The 18,875-nt window shown below is 41.8% G+C and overlaps 1 protein-coding gene across 5 annotated transcripts in view; it reads left to right on the top strand.

The window, feature by feature from the left end:
- The window catches only part of LOC109917665 (rho GTPase-activating protein 32-like), a 488,544-nt gene that overhangs the window by 195,106 nt on the left and 274,563 nt on the right, over window positions 1–18,875 (top strand). For all 5 annotated transcript variants that reach the window (XM_048615489.1, XM_048615490.1, XM_048615491.1 and 2 more), the window contains one exon: window positions 863–971. In XM_048615489.1, coding sequence (XP_048471446.1) covers window positions 863–971 — 109 coding nt within the window. The remainder of the gene's footprint in view (window positions 1–862; window positions 972–18,875) is intronic.

The raw sequence follows: 18,875 nt of genomic DNA, 5'->3' as shown, positions 1-18,875 counted from the left end.
ATTAATGGGATGAGGGCATTGCTGGCTAGGCCAGCATTTATTGCTCATCCCAAACTGCCCAGAGGGCAGTTAAGAGTCAGCTACATTGCTGTGGGTTTGAGTCACATGTCGGCCAGACCAGGTAAGGATGGCTTTGGATTTTGGATCTCAAGTGATGTCTGGAGTCATTAGTACATCCATGAGGCTAATTGCTCTGTAGATAACGCGTTTAAGGAAGTGGTCACACTGCAGGTTGGGAGCATGCAGGTCGATGGGTAATGATGAACTGTAGGCAGTCTAAGAGAGCAAAGTAGGTGGTGCAGACATCTCCTGACACAACCATGCTCTCTAATTGGTTTCCCGTTTTGCATACTGACACAGGTGATAGTTTCTGAGAAGAATCCGGTCAACCAAGTTTGTAGCATCAGTGGGTGGCTCATCTGTGCAGGATGGAAGAGTAGAATAGCATTCTCATAGGGGTTCTTCAGTTACGCAGTGGGGAGCAGAGTCCTAGGTCTCAAAATTTGGAGATGAGTTTGGTTGGAATTATGGTGTAGGACCAGGGAGGTGGAATCTGCCGTGGGCTTGTTGCGAGAGTAGGGGAATTGTGGATTAAGGCAATCTGGGAAGCTGGAGCTGATATATGCCATTACTAACTCCTTGAAGCAGTCCATCATGATAGATGTCAGAGCAACAGGACGGTAGTCATTAAGGCACGTTGCTTGATTTTTCTTTAGTACCAGGATGATAGTGATCTTCTTGAAGCAGGTGGGAGTCTCACATAGGAGTAAGGGGAGGTTAAAAATGTCTGCATTAGTCTGAACTGTTAGGAGATCTTTTTCTTGAGTGTGTAAATTTTTGCTTTATCTGTTCCTATTTGCAGGTTGAAGAGAAACTCTCCGACGCAAGAGGAAGATGATTATGTTCCAAAGCTGCTGCTGACTCTACCTCCTCGTGATCGACTTGATTGGGAAGAGACAATCAGTGCTATGGTAAAGTCTCCTTGCAGAATATTCGTATGGAAAAAATGGGGTTCTCCATTTCATTTGTTGCTGTGCATATATTAAATTACAGCTATGCAGTTAAATCAACAATGTCCTTGCAAATTTCTTTACTCAGAGAGTAGTAAGGGCGTGGAATGCCCTGCCTGCAAAAACAGTAGACTCGCCCACTTTAAGGGCATTTAAATGGTCATTGGATAAACATATGGATGATAATGGAATAGTTTAGGTTAGATGGGCTTCAGATTGGTTTCACAGGTCGGCGCAACATCGAGGGCCGAAGGGCCTGTACTGCGCTGTAATGTTCTATGTTCTGTGTTCTATGAATGGGTTGATGAGAGTTATCAGTGCAAGTCTGCGGCAACACCAGGTTGTGCCACGCCTGTCAATATTGGTTTGAGCAGAAAAGAGGCAAAGCCAAGTATCAACATTTTCACATGGTCTTCAAAAATGGGTATGCACGCATCTTCAAATCCATTACTGCAGTGCTGAAAATCAGTCCTCATCTGACTTACTGATGCAGAATGCTGATATAAATGGACAGGACTGACTTTCAGTGATGCCACTTTTAAGAGAATGAGATGTGCAACCACAACCTTTCCAAAAACTAAACAAGTGTTCAACCTGGAATTGGGAATTATTGAACTATATGTGCCTTTGTCAATGTCAGCTCAATTGAGGTGACACTGACTCATGAAATGCGGTTTACCTGAATCATGTTTTATTTTGAAGCAAATTGTTCCAATGCTTTTGTGTGAAGCATGGGAACGGAATAGCATAATGCTCAAGTGCATCCGTGATAAATTGGCAAACTCAGTGAGTTCTGTGAAAAGACATTAAATGATTGGAAATGAGAGGCAATAGGACTGTGAGCCCCTCAACCAATTATCAACCGAGTGTTGGTTATTCTCTGACACGTCACATCACTGCTGATGTCAGAGTGTTATTGACAGACCTCAGGGAAGACGAGAAGCATTATCAGCCTGCATCATATGACTGGCTCATGAAGACCAACAGACATGTCATAAGAGCCAGAATATATGTGTTGATGTTACTGAAAAGAAGTGTTACTGATAATGTGACTCATTTTTCCATAGCACCTGAGGCTTGCATTCTATAATTCAGATCCTACTGATCAAACTAAATGAAGGTCATATATATTATTTCTTCCTTGATTTTTATTGATGAAGCTCCTTGTCCATTTAGTCGAGTAAAATGCATAGTTTGGCAAAATAAACATAGAAGGCATACAGAGATCGTGGATCTCTAATTCACTGTAAAATACAGAGATTAGATCCCTAATTCACTCTGCCTGTATAGATTAACAAATTAACTTTTCAATACACTGTACTTGCACGTATGATGACCTTTAGTTTTTCAGGATTTCATGTGGAGATAGTGCTGTATTTAAAAAGTATGACTTGTGTTGATTTGGTTTTGAGGGAATAGCTCTCGAATCTAAGAGTTCTGCTCAGAGGCAAAAAGATCAATCTAGATCTTTTCAGAAGCAGTTCTCTCATAACCTAACATGAAAAAATGTCATTGAAGATAATACCAAAATTAGGAGATTATTGCTATGAGAGCATAAGACCATGAGGAGTAAGAACAGGAGGAGGCCATTCAGTCCCTCGAGTCTCCTCCATCATTCAATATGGTCATGGCTGATCCGACACTCCTAATGTTCATTTTACTGCCCTTCCCCATAAATGCTTAATTCTACTACTGATCAAATCTCTCTGTCTCTCAAAGACTGAGGGAAAAATGACCATTGGAGTTCATTGGAGAATTAAGATTGGAGCTCTTACTCTATGAAAGAGAAGGTTGAGGGGTGACCTTGATAACAAAAGCATTTAATAAAATACGTGTGAAGTTGTTTTCATTTATGGGATGTACAATACTAGGGTATTTGATTTTTTTTCACTAATTCATTTATGGGATGAAGCTTCCGTGGCTGGACTAGAATTTATTACCCATTCCTTTGTTCCCTTGAAAACGTGGTAGTGAGATTATGTCGTGAATTGCTGCAAAATAAAAGACATGATAAATCGGAGGGAATTCAGGGAGACTTTTTTATAACTAAGTAATGATAAGTGAACCTCTATACCAAATGGTGTAGTTGAGGCAGAAAGCATGTACATTTAATGGGAAGCTAGACAAATACAATACTACCTGGACATATCAAAACCTCTGGGCCCATGTAAAGTTTACCAGCCTAACAGGTTATTGTCTTGACTGACAAGATGGTGATGGACCAAATGCATTTGTATAAAATAGTTACATTCTTTGTAAGGGTGAGACTGATGCCGTGAAACTGTACAGATTAAGTAAAGAGCTATTGTTCCTTAATGGTTAGCTGCTAACATGACACTTCAGAGCATTTTCATACAAAACACTTTTTCTGATTTGATTCTGTATTACAGGTGTAAGGTAATTAAGAACATTTTGAATCCTGATGCAGTGTCAGAGAAAAAGAACAATTTTTTTTTATCAGATGCAATATTGCCAGTCCCAGGGAATGAATTGGCAGCAAGTAACCATGGAAATTTATTTGCTAATCTAAAATCAGCAAAGTGATTTCTATGCATGTCTCCTAGACACAGTCAAGAACCTCCTGTGAGAATATGCAAGGGCTTTGTCTGGTAGGCCACTTAAAATAGTTATACAGAAAATGTGCATTTCACAAAATGGCTGAAGTGATCAATAAGACATCAGGTTCCCAGAAGCTGCTGGGAAAAAATGACAACTTAACATTGGCATCATTGTTAGTTCACATTGTTGCGAAGTTGGGTAAAATACTTGGGGATTGGGAGCCAAGAAGTTGGAATTTAGTGTTTGTAAAATGTTAGGGAGGAAAGCATTGCATGGTGCCTTTAAAAGATCATTTGCATTTTCCGTGCTAAGAGATTTAAAATGGATATCTGTGAGCAGCAGCTTGAAAGTTTGCAAGTACACAGAGAGCATCTGAATTGAACCATTTATATCAAAAGGCTGTACAGTTAGCAGGCCAAGCAGCAGCTTTTTTACCAAGACAACAGGCTTTTGAATTTAGCCAATCAATTTGAACCAGGTACTTAAATACCAAAAACCTATTAAACTTAAGTCTAATGGTTTTCACAACGTAGGACCAACCCTATTGTAAGAAATATTGATATGTCATCAAGCGTATAAAATGAAGGGGGCAGTTGGACAAAGAGGTGAGAGCTAACTGCTATCCACCAGAGCTAATCGCCCTCAGCTCAAGAGAGAATCTCACAGCCTCTTCTCTGTCTTGGAAAAAGCACCATCTAAATAACAACAGTGTCAATGGCACAACTACATAATACTCCTGACAGAAGACTCGATGGAAAAGGCACAGAACATTCCAGAAGACACGTCACCTGGCCGTAATTTCAAGAGACTAATTTTTTTTTATATATAAGTGAGACTTGTATTTATTGGAACAGCATACCATTAGAATCTTGCTTTATTCGGGAATATTTAGTAGTTAGAAGGATTTATTCTGTTTGTTAATAGTTTAGTTAATTTATTCACTGTTAGAGTTGTATAAATAAATTGTTACTTGCTGATTTTAGAGTTGAGTGTCAGGGATTTATTTTATTTAACCGCTAGAAGTTGCTGAATGGCAGGTGACACAACTTTTCACCCTCCTTTTACAGATTATAGGGAGAGGTGCACCTCTTTGAGCGTTTCAATTTTAGTTCTCAGGTGGGGGGTGGTCAGTCTCCACTTTATAACAGATTGGGGGCTCGTTATCCAGTATCTGGACAGATTTGAATAGATTTAACATACGAAAGGGCCTAGCAGATTTAAATGGACTTGGGGACTAAGGTCCTAGATCTTTAAATAAAACTTAAGTGAGAAGTGGAAAATCTGTTTAATTTCAGTTGCTTGGTGTTAGTTAAATGAAAAGTGTGGACATTACTCTTAACATTGCTAACGAAGGTTCTGGGGGTCAAAGATGCTTCCCAAATTTGCCAAGAAAGTTTAGAAAGACAGAAAAAATGACACTTCTAGAATTAGCGAACTGGCTAAAATTGTGTTTAACTAGGGATAATAAGAAAGCTGAAATTATAACGGAGTTAACCAAGCATTTAGGTACATCAGAGAAACGGTCAAATGCAATGGAGTTAGAAAAAAATTAAATGAGACAATTGGAGTTAGATAGTGAACTTAAAAGGCTGGAGTGAGTAGATAAAGAAAGGGAACTGAAACAATTTGAATTACAGTTAAAAGCAGAGTAAAGAGAAAATAAAAGAATTCCTCCAGCAGAGGAATGGTAAAAAGAGAGAAGAAAGGGAGACAGAGGGAGAGTTTGAACTTCAGAAGTTGCAGTTAGACAGGAATGTCGATATAAGTGGATAGAGGTGAAGGTAGAAGGTAGGCTTGCTAAGGAGGATAGTGATCATGAGCAAAACCCATCGTAGCCAAAGGCCTGATAGGGATATACACAAATACGTCCAAACCTCATGGTAGACTGATACAGAAGGTAAGGTTGCACAGGGTCCGAGGTGAGTTTGCAAGGTGGATTAAAAAATGGCTTGGTCATAGAAAACAGAGGGTAGCAGTGGAAGGGTGCATTTCTGAATGGAGCGCTGACTAGTGGCATTCCTCAGATTTCAGTGTTGAGACCTTTGCTATTTGTAAGATATATATAAGTGAATTGGAGGAAAATGTAACTGGTTTGATTAGTAAGCTTGCGGATGACACAAAAGTTGGTGGAATTGCGGATAGTGATGAGGACTGTCAAAAGATACAGCAGGATAGCGATTGGTTGGTGACTTGGACAGAGAGATGGTAGATGGAGTTTAATCCGAAAAAATGTGAGGTAATGCAGTTCGGAAGGTCTGACCCAGGTGGAAAATGTACAGTAAATGGCAGAACCCTTAAGAATACTGATAAGCAGAGGGATCTGGGTTTACAGGTACACCGGTCACTGAAAGTGTCAACACAGGTGGAAAAAGTAGTCAACAAGGCAAACGGCATGCTTGCCTATGTTGGCCAGGGCACTGAGTTTAAAAATTGGCAGGTAATGTTGGAGCTTTATGGCACCTTAGTTAGGCCGCACTTGGAATATTGTGTTCAGTTCTGGTCGCCTCGCTACCAGAAGGATGTGGTGGCATTGGAGAGGGTGCAGAAAAGATTTACCAGGATGTTGCCTGGTATGGAGGACATTAACTATGAGGAGAGGTTGGAGAAACTTGGGCTATTCTCACTGGAATAATGGATGTTGAGGGGTGACCTGATAGAGGTTTACAAGATTATGAAGGGCACGGACAGAGTGGACAGTCAGAAGCTTTTTCCCAGGGTGGAAGAATCAGTTACTAGGGGACATAGGTTTAAGGTGCGAAGGGCAAGGTTTAAAGGTGATGTACGAGGCAGGTTTTTTACACAGGGTGGTGGGTGCCTGGAACTCGCTGCCGGAGAAGGTAGTGGAAGCAGATACAATAGTGACTTTTAAAGAGCATCTTGACAAATACATGAATAGGTTGGGGATAGAGGGATATTGTCCCTAGAGGGGTAGGGGGTTTTAGTTGTGACGGGCAGGATGTCGGTGCCAGCTTGGAGGACCTTTGGGCCTGTTCCTGTGCTGTAGTTTTCTTTGCTCTTTGTTCTTTGTATTACCAAAATTCGATGAGAAAGGCATAGAATCCTTTTCCATTTCCTTTGAGAAATTGGCCCAACAGATGAACTGGCCAGAGACTGTGTGGGTAATGTTAATTCAGATCAATTTGGTAGCTAGGGCTAATGAGGTGTTTGCAGCGCTGTTAGAGGAGTTATCAGGAGAATATGGAGAAGTAAAAAAGGCTAGTTTGAGTACCTATGAATTGGGTCCAGAAGCATATAGACAATGGTTTAGAAGTGTGAGAAAGGAACCAGGTCAGATTTATGACAAGTTTCAATGAATTAAAGAGAGCAACTTCAATAGATGGATGAGAGCATTAAAAATGCAAAAGACATATGAAGCTCTCAGATATTATCCTGCTGGAGGAGTTTACAAACTCACTTCCAGAGATGATAAGAACTCATAATGAGGAACAGAAAGTTCAAACAGTGAGAAGAGCTACAGAGATGGCAGATAAATACACATTAGTGCATAATTCGAAGTCTAGCTTCTAACAGCAATTTCATTCCATGAGGGGTAGAAATTCGCAAGGAGGGAGATCCGTCAATGGAAGAAAAAAAGGTAGATCACACTGGGAACAGTTTACCACATGTGAAAAAAGAAGCTCAAGAGGGAGGGGAAAAGGTGGAAGATCTCAAGTGTTTTCACCGCAGTAAGGTGGGGGACACAAAGTCACAGTGCTTGTGGTTTAAGAAAGGCACTGAAAAAGGATGTGGTAAAACAGGCTAAACCAGTGGGGTTATTTTAGGTAGTGAAGGAAATCCCAAGAGAATTTGAGGACCTGTAGGAGTGTGCATAGCATAGTCACAAGCTGGATAGTAAGATAGCGCTCAATCTTTTCAAAGACTTCACCTGTATGGGTAAGATTTACTCTGCTATAATGGAGGGAGTAAGTAAAGAAGTTAAAACATTGAGAGATACAGGAGCTAGTCTATCTCTAAAAGTAGAAATGAAAATATTTGTACTCCTTCAGAAATATTGCCCGAGAGAGGTAATCTGTGGAATAAAGGGAGAGAGGAGTAGTGTTCCCCTGTGTAAGCTAAGGCTAGAAACTCCAATTAAGACTGGAGAAGTGATAGTGGGACTGATGGAAAAATTGGCTATTCCAGGAATACAGTTTATTCTTGGAAATGATACAGCTGGATCACTCGTGGGAGTTATGCCCATTGTAGTGGAAAAGCCAAAAGAAAACCAGGGAACTGAGGAGTTAAAAGATAAATACCCTGGAATTTTTCCAGACTCTGTGGTTTCAAGATCCCACAGCCATAAGTTAAAACGAGAAGGGAACACAAAAGAGAAAGATGAACGAGTTGAGGTCCAGTTAGCTGACACTTTGTTTGATGAGATGCTAAAGGAAAAACCTAAGCTTGTAGAGGATCAGGCAGAGGTGTTTAGTTCCGAAACGTTAATGGGTTACAGCAAAAAGATGAGACAATAAAGGATCTATGTCATAAGCCTACTTGGAAAATGAATCGGAGTGTATTCCAGAGTGCTATCACCTTAAGGATACAATCTGAGGCAGAAATGGAGTCCTTGCCAGGTTAGTGCAGAGGAGAAATGGGTTGCCAGAATTTCACCAGGTTGTGTTGCCAGAAGAATACAGACAGGAAGTATTGCGGGTAGCACACAAATTACCAGTAGAAGGTCATCTAGGAGTGAGGAAGACCCAGGCTAAGATACAGAAGCATTTTTATTGGCCTGGATTACATAACGATGTGGTTGAATTTTGCCATACCTGTCATATGTGTCTGATGGTAGGAACGTGATAGGCAGTATAAAACCAGTGCCTTTGATGCTAATTCCCACATTTGGAGAACCTTTTACACTGGTTGCAATTGGTTGTGTAGGTCCCCTCCCTGAAACCAAAAGTGGGAACCAGTATTTGCTAACCACAATTGGATGTATCTCCAGGTTTCCGGAGGTAATTCCATTACGGAATGTCAAGCCAAAAAAGGTTGTGGAGGAGTTGCTTGCTTTCTTTACCCGTTACGAACCACGCAGGGAGATTCAGTCAGACCAAATTATTTTAAGGTGGTCATGGTTAGTTTAGGCATCAAACGCTTTAACTCAAGTACATTACATCCTGAATACCAAGGTGCATTGGAAAAGTGGCATTAGACCCTAAGGACAGTGTTGAGGGCTTATTGCCAGGGTTACCCAAATGATTAAGATAAAGGTATCCCATTTATATTATTTGCTATTAGAGATGCTCCAAATGAATCGACTCAGTTTGCTCCTTTTGAATTGATATTCGGACACGAAGTAAGAGGACAGTTAATTAAGGAAAAGTTGATAAGTCTGAAGTCCGAAATCTCTCAGTTGGATTATGTATATGAGGTGAGAGAAAGATTAAACAGAGTAGGTGAATTAGCTAGAAGAGATTTCAAGGTGCCTCAGCAGATAAGAGATCTAACATTGGTAAGTTTGCCTGTGGGGCTGAAGTATTGATGCTGTTACCAGTGGATTGGAGATCCCTTCAAAGCAAGGTTTAGTGGTCCCTATCAGATTGAGAAGTTAAGTTAGGTGAATTACCTGGTAAAGATGTCAGAGAGGAAAAAAAATATTATCGGGTATGTCTTGTGAACATGCTGAAACATTACTGTGACAGGGATGAAACAGGTATAAATTACTGTCCCTCAGAGTGAGGAATCAAATTCACACGATTTGGATTTTGATGTGCCTCAGAATAAGTTGAATAATGAGGAAGTCCATAAGGAATGGGATAGGGTAGTAAGCTCCCTGTCCCAGGAACAGAGAACTGAATTGAAAGACTTGTTACAGTGCTATGAGGACCTATGTAGAAATAGAATGGGGAGGACTAATGCCATAGTATGTGAGGTTGATGTACGGAATGCTGTTCCGATAAAACAATACCCCTACAGGCTTAATCCTCCTGAAGCAGCTTAGGTTCATAAGGAAGTGAAAGCGATGCTCCAAGAAGACATCATAGAGCCGAGTCAAAGCGAGTGAAGTTTGCTGATCATGTTGGTTCCGAAACCTGATGGTACTCACCAATTCTGCGTTGTTATCGGAAGGTCAATGCTATGACCAAATCTGACTCATACCCGATTCCAAGGCTGGAGGATTATGTGAAAAAAGTAGGGCAAACCACTTACATTACAAAGTTGGACTTACTTCGTGGTTACTGGCAAGTACCTTTGTCGGAGAGAGGAGAAGAATTTTCTGCTTTTGTAACCCCAACTGGGCTATATCAATTTAAAGTAATGCCCTTTCGAATGAAAAATGCACCAGCCACTTTTCAAAGGCTTATGGACGGAATTGTGCCAGGATTGACTAATTGTGCTATCTATGTAGATGACTTAGTGATCTTTAGCCATTCGTGGACAGATCACCAGGACCATTCGGCAGAGCTCTTTGAGAGACTACAGACGGCACAGTTGGTTATAAACTTGGCACACACAAAATTCGCGAAGGTGGAACTGGTATTCTTAGGGTACAACATCGGATACAGAGGGATGACACCGAGGAACATGAAGACGAAGGCCATCGAGGAATTTCCAAGGCCATCCTCGAAGAAGCAAGTGCTACAATTTTTAGGATTGAACATATTCTACAGTGGACAGAAGCAAGTCAGGAGGCATTTGAGAATTAAAAAACAGTGTTAACCACCACACCAGTTTTAGCCACACCAAATTTTTTGAAACCCTTCAGCATCGCCATTGACGCAAGCAATATAGGTGTTGAAGCTGTGTTGTTACAGGAGGATGATTGTGGAATTGAAACGCTGATCGGCTATTCTTCAAAAAAATGCATTATCTACCAGAAAATAAATTCAACCGTTGAAAAGAGTTATTGAGTTTCGTAATGGCCTTACAACATTTTAATGTTTACATTGCAAACTGCACATCAGAGACGATTTTGTATATCAATCACAATCCTTTGACGTTTACGGAAAGATTTAATGACAAGAACACCAGATTATTTTGTTGGAGTCTCATGTTACAAAGATTTAATTTACAGATTGTACATGTTGCTGTTCGTGAAATTATCAGGGATGCTTTATCATGAGTTCAAAAGAAAAGTGCTATATAAGACAGAAATGGTAGTGTTCAATGTTGTATATGAATAGAATTAGTATAAAATGTGTAACTCTAGATTCATGAGCTATGGATCTAGTAATATATTGGAGTTAAGTTTAAAAAAAAAAACAGAAAATGAAGCTATTTTTGATAATGGTTCATAATTTTCTTAAGGGGGAGGTCTGGAAAGTTGGGTAAAGTGGATTGGGAGGCAGGAAGTTAGAATTTTGTGTTTGTAAAATGCTAGGGGGAAAGCATTGCGTGGTCCGTTTAAAAGATCATGTGCATTTTCTGCGCTGAGATTTAAAATGGATGTATGTGAGCAGCAGCTTGAATGTTTGCCAGTACACAGACAGCCCCCGAACTGAACCATTTGTATTGAAAGGCTGTACAGTTAGCAGATCAAGCAACAGCATTTTTTTTAAACCAAGACAACAGGCTTTTGAATTTAGCCACAATTTGAATAGGGTACTTAGGTACCAAAAACCTATTAAACTTAAGTCTGATCGTTTTGACAACATAGGACCAATCCTATTGTAAGAAATATTGATATGTCATCAAGAGTATGAAATGAAGGGGGCGGTTGGACAAAGAGGTAAGAGCTAGCTGCCATCTGCTAGATTTAATGGCCCTCAGCTCAAGAGAGAATTGCTGCCTCTCACAGCCTCCCCTATGTCTTAGAGAAAGCATCATCTAAATAACGAAGGTACCAACGGCACAACTAGTTAATGTTCCTGACACAAAAATTGACGGAGAAGGCATAGAACATTACAAAAGACACTTATAATCTGGCTGTAATTTCGAGAGACTAGTTTTTTTTATATATAAGTGGGAGTTGTATTTATTGAAACAGCATAGTATTAGAATCTTGTTTTATTTGGAAATGGTTGTAGTTAGAAAGGATTTATTCGGTTTGTTAGTAATTTAATTAATTTAGTCACTGTTACAGTTATATAAATTAATTGCTATTTGTTGACTGTAAAGTGAGTGTCCGTGATTTATTTTATTTAACCACTAGAAGTTTCTGCAAAGCATGTTACACCACTTTTCACACTCCTTTTACAGCTTATAAGGCAAGCTCCTTCTTTTTGGGTGTTTCGGTTTTAGTTCTTGGAGGGGGGTCAACCTCCGCTTTATAACAGTATAAAGTATCAGCATGAAAAGAAGACCATTGTGGTTCTCCACAGATTACTGGATAATTTGCACTACTTTTACTGTTAATGGCTCAAAAAAACAAAAAAAAATGAAAACCTCCATAAAAGGCACAAATTATTTGGATGACATAACTGCTGGATTTGCATGTGAATAATCAATTATTTCACCACTGTCATTTAGGTTTAATCATTCTTATCTCAAGAATGAAGTTCAAGATATGATTTCTGGACCTGACATGATACGTAAACTCGGAAACCTAGAAAGTGCAAATTAAATGTTGTCTATCACCCCAGGTAGTGAATTGTTTCTAGGTTTTTTAAGGTTGAAATTTTATAAAAATATTTTTCTATCTCAATTCATCCTTCCATTACTTCTCTTTCACTTGGTGTTTCTTTCTGTATCCTGTTACAAAAAGATAAAACATCAATGCAATGTTTGAGAAGGAAGGCACAGTGGCTCAGTGGTTAATGCTGCTGCCTCACAGCACCAGGAACCTGGGTTCAGTTCCACCCTCTGACGACTGTCTGTGTGGAGTTTGCACATTCTCCCCGTGTCTGCGTAGGTTTCTGTCAGTTGCTCTGGTTTCCTCCCACAATCCAGTGATGTGCAGGGTAGGTAGATTGGCCACGCTAAATTGTCCATAGTGTTCAGGGATGTGTAGATTAGGTGTGTTAGCCATGGGAAATGCAGGGTTACAGGGAAAGGGTCTGGGTGGGATATCTTTGGAGGGTTGGTGTGGACTCGTTGGGCTGAAGGGCCTGTTTCTACTCTGTGTAGGGATTCTATGATTCCGCTGGGACATCTTTCACTGGAGCGTTAAAGGTTGGGAGGTGACCTTATAGAAGTCTATAAAACAATGAAGAGTATAGATAGAGTTCATGGTAGTTGTCTTTTCCCTACTATGGGGGATTTCAAGACGAGAGGGCACATTTTTAAGGTGAGCGGAGAGAGATTTTAAAAAAGATATGAGGGGCGATTTTTTTACACAGGGGGTGGATTGTGTGTGGAACGAATTTCCAGAGGAAGTAGTGGATGCTGGTACAATTACAGTGTTTAAATGACATTTGGGTAAGTATGTGAATAGGAAAGATTTGGTGGGCTATGAGCCAGGAGCAGCCAGTTGGGATAGTTTAGTTTGGGATTATGGTAGGCATGGTCTGGTTGGAGAGAAGGATCTGTTTCCGCCCATTATGATTCTTTGACCTGTTGATCTCTCTTATCATTTCGCATTTGTAGAAATTTGCAAAGAAAATATAATGCAATCTGAAAGCTTAGGAAGGACATCTACTTTGTCATGATTGCCAATTTAGTAATCTCTTTGTTATGATGCTTGCAATGTGCCACTAATCTTAACTTGGAATATGGCTAGTTGCCATGCGGGCCATGATTGACCTAGTTGTTGTTTCTAAGATGTGTATAATAGCTTGCAGCATATATCCTAACACCAAGATAAATTCCGTTCAGCAAAACAAATTTAGTTTAAAGCATAGATAGTAGGAACTGCAGATGCTGGAGAATCCGAGACAACAAGGTGCAGGGCTGGATGAACACAGCAGGCCAAGCAGCATCATAGGAGCAGAGAGGCTGACGTTTCGGGCCTAGTCCCTTCATCAGAAGAGGGGGAGGGGAAGGGGGTTTTGAAATAAATAGGGAGAGAGTGGGAGGCGGATAGAAGAGGGATAGAGGAGAGGATAGGTGGAGAGGAAACAAACAGGTCGAAGAGGCGGGGATGGAGCCAGTAAAGGTGAGTGTAGGTAGGGAGTTAGGAAGGGGATAGGTCAGTCCAGGGAGGACGGACAGGTCAAGGGGGCGGGATGAGGTTGGTCGGTAGGAGATGGAGGTGCGGCTTGAGGTGGGAGGAGGGGATAGGTGGGAGGAAGAACAGGTTAGGGAGGCAGGGACGAGCTGGACTGGTTTTGGGATGCGGTGGGGGGAGGGGAGATTTTGAAACTTGTGAAATCCACATTGATACCATTGGGCTGCAGGGTTCCCAAGCGGAATATGAGTTGCTGTTCCTGCAACCTTCGGGTGGCATCGTTGTGGCACTGCAGGAGGCCCAGGATGGACATGTCGTCTGAGGAATGGGAGGGGGAGTTGAAATGGTTCGCGACTGGGAGGTGCAGTTGTTTGTTGCGAACCGAGCGTAGGTGTTCTGCAAAGCGGTCCCCGAGTCTCCGCTTGGTTTCCCTGATGTAGAGGAAGCCACACCGGGTACAGCGGATGCAGTATACCACATTGGCAGATGTGCAGGTGAACATGTGCTTGATGTGGAAAGTCTTCTTGGGGCCTGGGATGGGGGTGAGGGAGGAGGTATGGGGGCAGGTGTAGCACTTCCTGCGGTTGCAGGGAAAAGTGCCGGGTGTGGTGGAGCTGGAGGGGAGTGTGGAGCGGACAAGGGAGTCACAGAGAGAGTTGTCCCTCCGGAAAGCAGATAAGGGTGGGGAGGGAAAGATGTCTTTGGTGGTGGGGTCGGATTGCAGATGGCGGAAGTGTCGGAGGATGATGTGTTGGATCCGGAGGTTGGTGGGGTGGTACGTGAGGACGAGGGGGATTCTTTTTTGGTTCTTATTGCGTGGACGGGGTGTGAGGGATGAGGTGCGGGAGATGTGGGAGACACGGTTGAGGGCGTTCTCGACCACCGAGGAGGGGAAGTTATGGTCCTTGAAAAACGAGGACAACTGAGATGTACGGGAGTGGAATGCCTCATCCTGGGAGCAGATGCGGCGGAGGCGAAGGAATTGGGAATAGGGGATAGCATTTTTGCAGGAAGGTGGGTGGGAGGAGGAGTATTCCAGGTAGCTGTGGGAGTCGGTGGGCTTGAAATGAATATCGGTTTCTAGGTGGTTGCCCGATATGGAGACGGAGAGGTGCAGGAAGGGGAGAGAGGTGTTAGAGATGGTCCAGGTAAACTTAAGGTTGGGGTGGAAGGTGTTAGTGAAGTGTATGAACTGTTCGAGCTCCTCGTGGGAGCACGAGGCGGCACCGATACAGTCATCAATGTAACGGAGGAAGAGGTGGGGTTTAGGGCCGGTGTAGGTACGGAAGAGGGATTGTTCCACGTAACCTACAAAGAGGCAGGCGTAGCTTGGGCCCATGCGGGTACCCATGGCTACCCCCTTTGTCTGTAGGAAGTGGGAGGAATTGAAAGAGAAGTTGTTGAGTGTGAGGACGAGTTCGGCTAAGCGGATGAGGGTATCAGTGGAGGGGGACTGGTTGGGCCTGCGGGACAGGAAGAAGCGGAGGGCCTTAAGGCCATCTGCATGGGGAATGCAGGTGTATAGGGACTGGACGTCCATGGTAAAGATGATGTGTTGGGGACCGGGGAATTGGAAGTTTTGGAGGAGGTGGAGGGCGTGGGTGGTGTCACGGACATAGGTAGGGAGTTCCTGGACCAAGGGGGAGAAAATGGAGTCTCGATAGTTGGAGATCAGTTCGGTGGGGCAGGAGCAGGTGGAGACGATGGGTCGACCAGGGCATTCAGGTTTGTGGATTTTGGGAAGGAGATAGAAGCGGGCAGTGTGAGGTTGGGGAACGATGAGGTTGGAGGATTTCACAAGTTTCAAAATCTCCCCTCCCCCTACCGCATCCCAAAACCAGTCCAGCTCGTCCCTGCCTCCCTAACCTGTTCTTCCTCCCACCTATCCCCTCCTCCCACCTCAAGCCGCACCTCCATCTCCTACCGACCAACCTCATCCCGCCCCCTTGACCTGTCCGTCCTCCCTGGACTGACCTATCCCCTTCCTAACTCCCTACCTACACTCACCTTTACTGGCTCCATCCCCGCCTCTTCGACCTGTTTGTTTCCTCTCCACCTATCCTCTCCTCTATCCCTCTTCTATCCGCCTCCCACTCTCTCCCTATTTATTTCAAAACCCCCTTCCCCTCCCCCCTTTTCTGATGAAGGGTCGAGGCCCGAAACGTCAGCCTCTCTGCTCCTATGATGCTGCTTGGCCTGCTGTGTTCATCCGGCCCTGCACCTTGTTGTCTTAGTTTAAAGCATGTAATGTTTGTCACTGAACACGGACATGGTTTAATTTGCAAGTCTTTGTCTCAATTTCTGATTGAGATAAGGTGGCTTGTCAGTGAGTGTTACCTGAGGCTACAGTTGTTTTCCATTAGTTGGAGAATGCTATGCTGGCATGGAGTTCTTCTGTCATTTTAACCAGCACTGCCCCTTTAACAAGCACCATGAAAAATCCAGATCAAAAAATCCTTCATTGCTGTCATTGGAATATGAATTTAAATAAATTTAGTGCACCTGCAGTTGGACCGCAGAACATGTGCAGATGCATTTGCCAACACTTTGAATACTGAACTCAATTATGCCTGCATGTGACAGGTTTGGATGACATTCAAGCTTGGGCAGAGAAGTGGCAAGTCATATTTGTTTCAAATGAGCATCAGGCAATGACAATCTCCACAAGAAAGAATTTAATCAGTTTCCTTTGAAATTTAACCATGTTACCATCATTGTATCCCCATCATCAACCAGTGACCAATAATTAAAATGAATAAGCCACATAGATATTATTAGTACAAGTACAAAAGTTGAGTGAGAGTGACTAACCTTCTGATTGCTTAAAAGACTTGATACCATCAATGAGGCAAAAGTCAAGAATGTGATGGAATGCTGTCCACCTACCTGGATGAATATAACTTTCATAACCCTCAATAAACTCAACACCATTCAGGGCAAACTGCTCTGCTTCATTGACAACAATTTTAGACACTGACCGTTTCCAAAACTGAGTTACTACATCTGACTTGGTCATATGTCACTTTCCTCTGGGTCATAATCCTGCAACTCCCTACCTGTGGAAGCACTTTCTTATATTGCCACAGTTCAAGAAGGTAGTTCACCACTAACCACGGGCAGTTAGTGATATACAATAAACATTGGCATTGTCAGCAGCACCCACATCTCACGAATGAATAAATAAAAAAAAGTAGCATCAATTCTTAGGCTGACAGGTGAACAGGTTGAAACATCCAGCATCATGAGCTTAAGTCAAATACAGAACTAATCAATGTATCAGGATGACAATGGCACAGTAATTTGTTACATCTTATCCTCGCTTTCTATGAAAGCGTACTCATCACACTTTGCTCAAGGAACCAGTCAGTGGTAATTTTTGCTGAACACGTAGCTACGGTGAAGAATAACAGTTAATGCGGCCAGCTAAAATTTTCATTTGATTTTCATTTTCTAAACTCAGTTTCATTCTTGCCGATTGAAAATCTCCCAAGATTGTGGCTTTAATATTTTTTCCTGTGCTGCTTTTCTAAGCAGAATGCTCATGTTGTATGACATCTCTATCTTAGTACATGCTGAACATTTAATCTTCCTTTAGCTGAAATGTGCTGTGTGAAAGCTCCTGGAATTCCTTTGGTAGCTTTCCACAGAAATTTTCCAAATCTGGTCCCTTGGACTCCTACCTCTTGCTTTATGAAAAATGTATAAGAAGTGAACCTGCTGTGTGTTCTTTTAGAAGCTGATGCACTGGCTGGTCAGTTTTTTGCAATGTATGGAAGATGCCTCAAATTAAGTATTTGAAAAACTCTTTGAAATTTATTTTGTTGTTTAAGTTTTTTCCTTGCGTCACAATCTTCATTTTGCATCTGCATAATGATTTCTTACTTCCTTCTTCCTGTTTTGTTATCAGTGAGAATGATTCAATTTCATTGGATAAGCAGCCTGCCTGGTTGTTGTTGACTGCCACAAGTTTACAGATAGCACTTTGTGGAGGCTGAAATGAGGTCATCCATGAGGTAATCCTGTTAAACCTTTGTGGGAAGCCTTCCCTTCACTAGTGATCTCAAATTCTCAGTAATGGCCTGTAATGCTGCATATATTCTTCGTGTCTGTCCACCTATTTCCTCATGGTAATTATAAAGCTTAGCCTGACATTTATGATGGAATATCTTTGAAATGAAAACAGTGTCTAAAGAGACTTTCATTCCATTTAAAATTGGGGGACAAATTATGCTTCCTTTCAATGGTGGTCAGTTTTAATAATTAATACTTGATACTTAAATTTAAAAGTGTACTTAAAGCCAGTTTACTTAAAATAGTCCAGCTGTTCGGGACACAGTGGAAGTAGTGAATTGTATTATAGGCCAGATATAAGATGCCAGTTTGGTCAGACATCCACATACATGATTGAATTTTATTTTAAATGAGTTAATCATGTTGCTGGGTAGACTTAGCTATCAGAAATAACAAAAACTTGTATTTATATACCATTTTCAATTAGAACAAAATATAAGAAATAGGAGCAGGAGTAGTCTGCCCTTGCCATTCAATAAGATAATGGCTGATCTGCCCCAGGCCTCAACTCCTCTTTCATGTCAGCTCCTCATGGCCCTCAACATCCAAATATTTCAAAGATTTATCTACCTCCTTCTCAAATACTTACTGTCATCTATCCTGCTTAACTCTCTGGGATAAAGCATTCCAGACATTCACTAGCCTCTGGGTGAAGAAATTCTTGTGCATTTGTGTGTAAAATCAATGACCTGTTATTTTGTAACTATGTCCCCAAATTCAAGGTTCCCCAACTGGTGGAAACATCTTTTCAACATGTACCCTGACAAGACCCCTCAAAATCTTGTATATTTCACACGTAACAAAACATTCTGTGGTGCATACAACTCTGCTATGACACAGTATAGGCACCCAGCAGCACAAATACCACTTGGACCATCACAGGTGGGTGGTTTGTTACTTTAACAAAACACCATGGATAAACCCGCATTTTGGTTATGACAGATATTCTTGCAACTTCGTGACAAGTTGTTGCATGAGTGACACCAATATGTTTGTTATAGTAATTCCTTTGGTGAATGGTTAAGGATGTCAGTGAGGCTTTTACAGATGATTTGACTCAGCAGCTGCAGTATCAGCTTCAATTTAAAACAGTTGGAGGTTGGCATGGAGCATAATTAAAGATTAGTTATTTTAAGGCATTAATGACTGCTTTTATAACACTCTGTAAAGAAGAGAGAGAGACCTAAGCTGAGGGTGCTTTTTACTGTTGTGTTTACCGACCTACTTATGTCACTGAGCAAGACACAAGC

The sequence above is a fragment of the Rhincodon typus genome, chromosome 32 (genome assembly GCF_021869965.1).
Source record: "Rhincodon typus isolate 14 chromosome 32, sRhiTyp1.1, whole genome shotgun sequence".
Lineage (NCBI taxonomy): Eukaryota > Metazoa > Chordata > Chondrichthyes > Orectolobiformes > Rhincodontidae > Rhincodon > Rhincodon typus.
The sequence above is the reverse complement of the archived record's forward strand: the minus strand, read 5'-3'. Positions and strand labels throughout refer to the sequence as shown.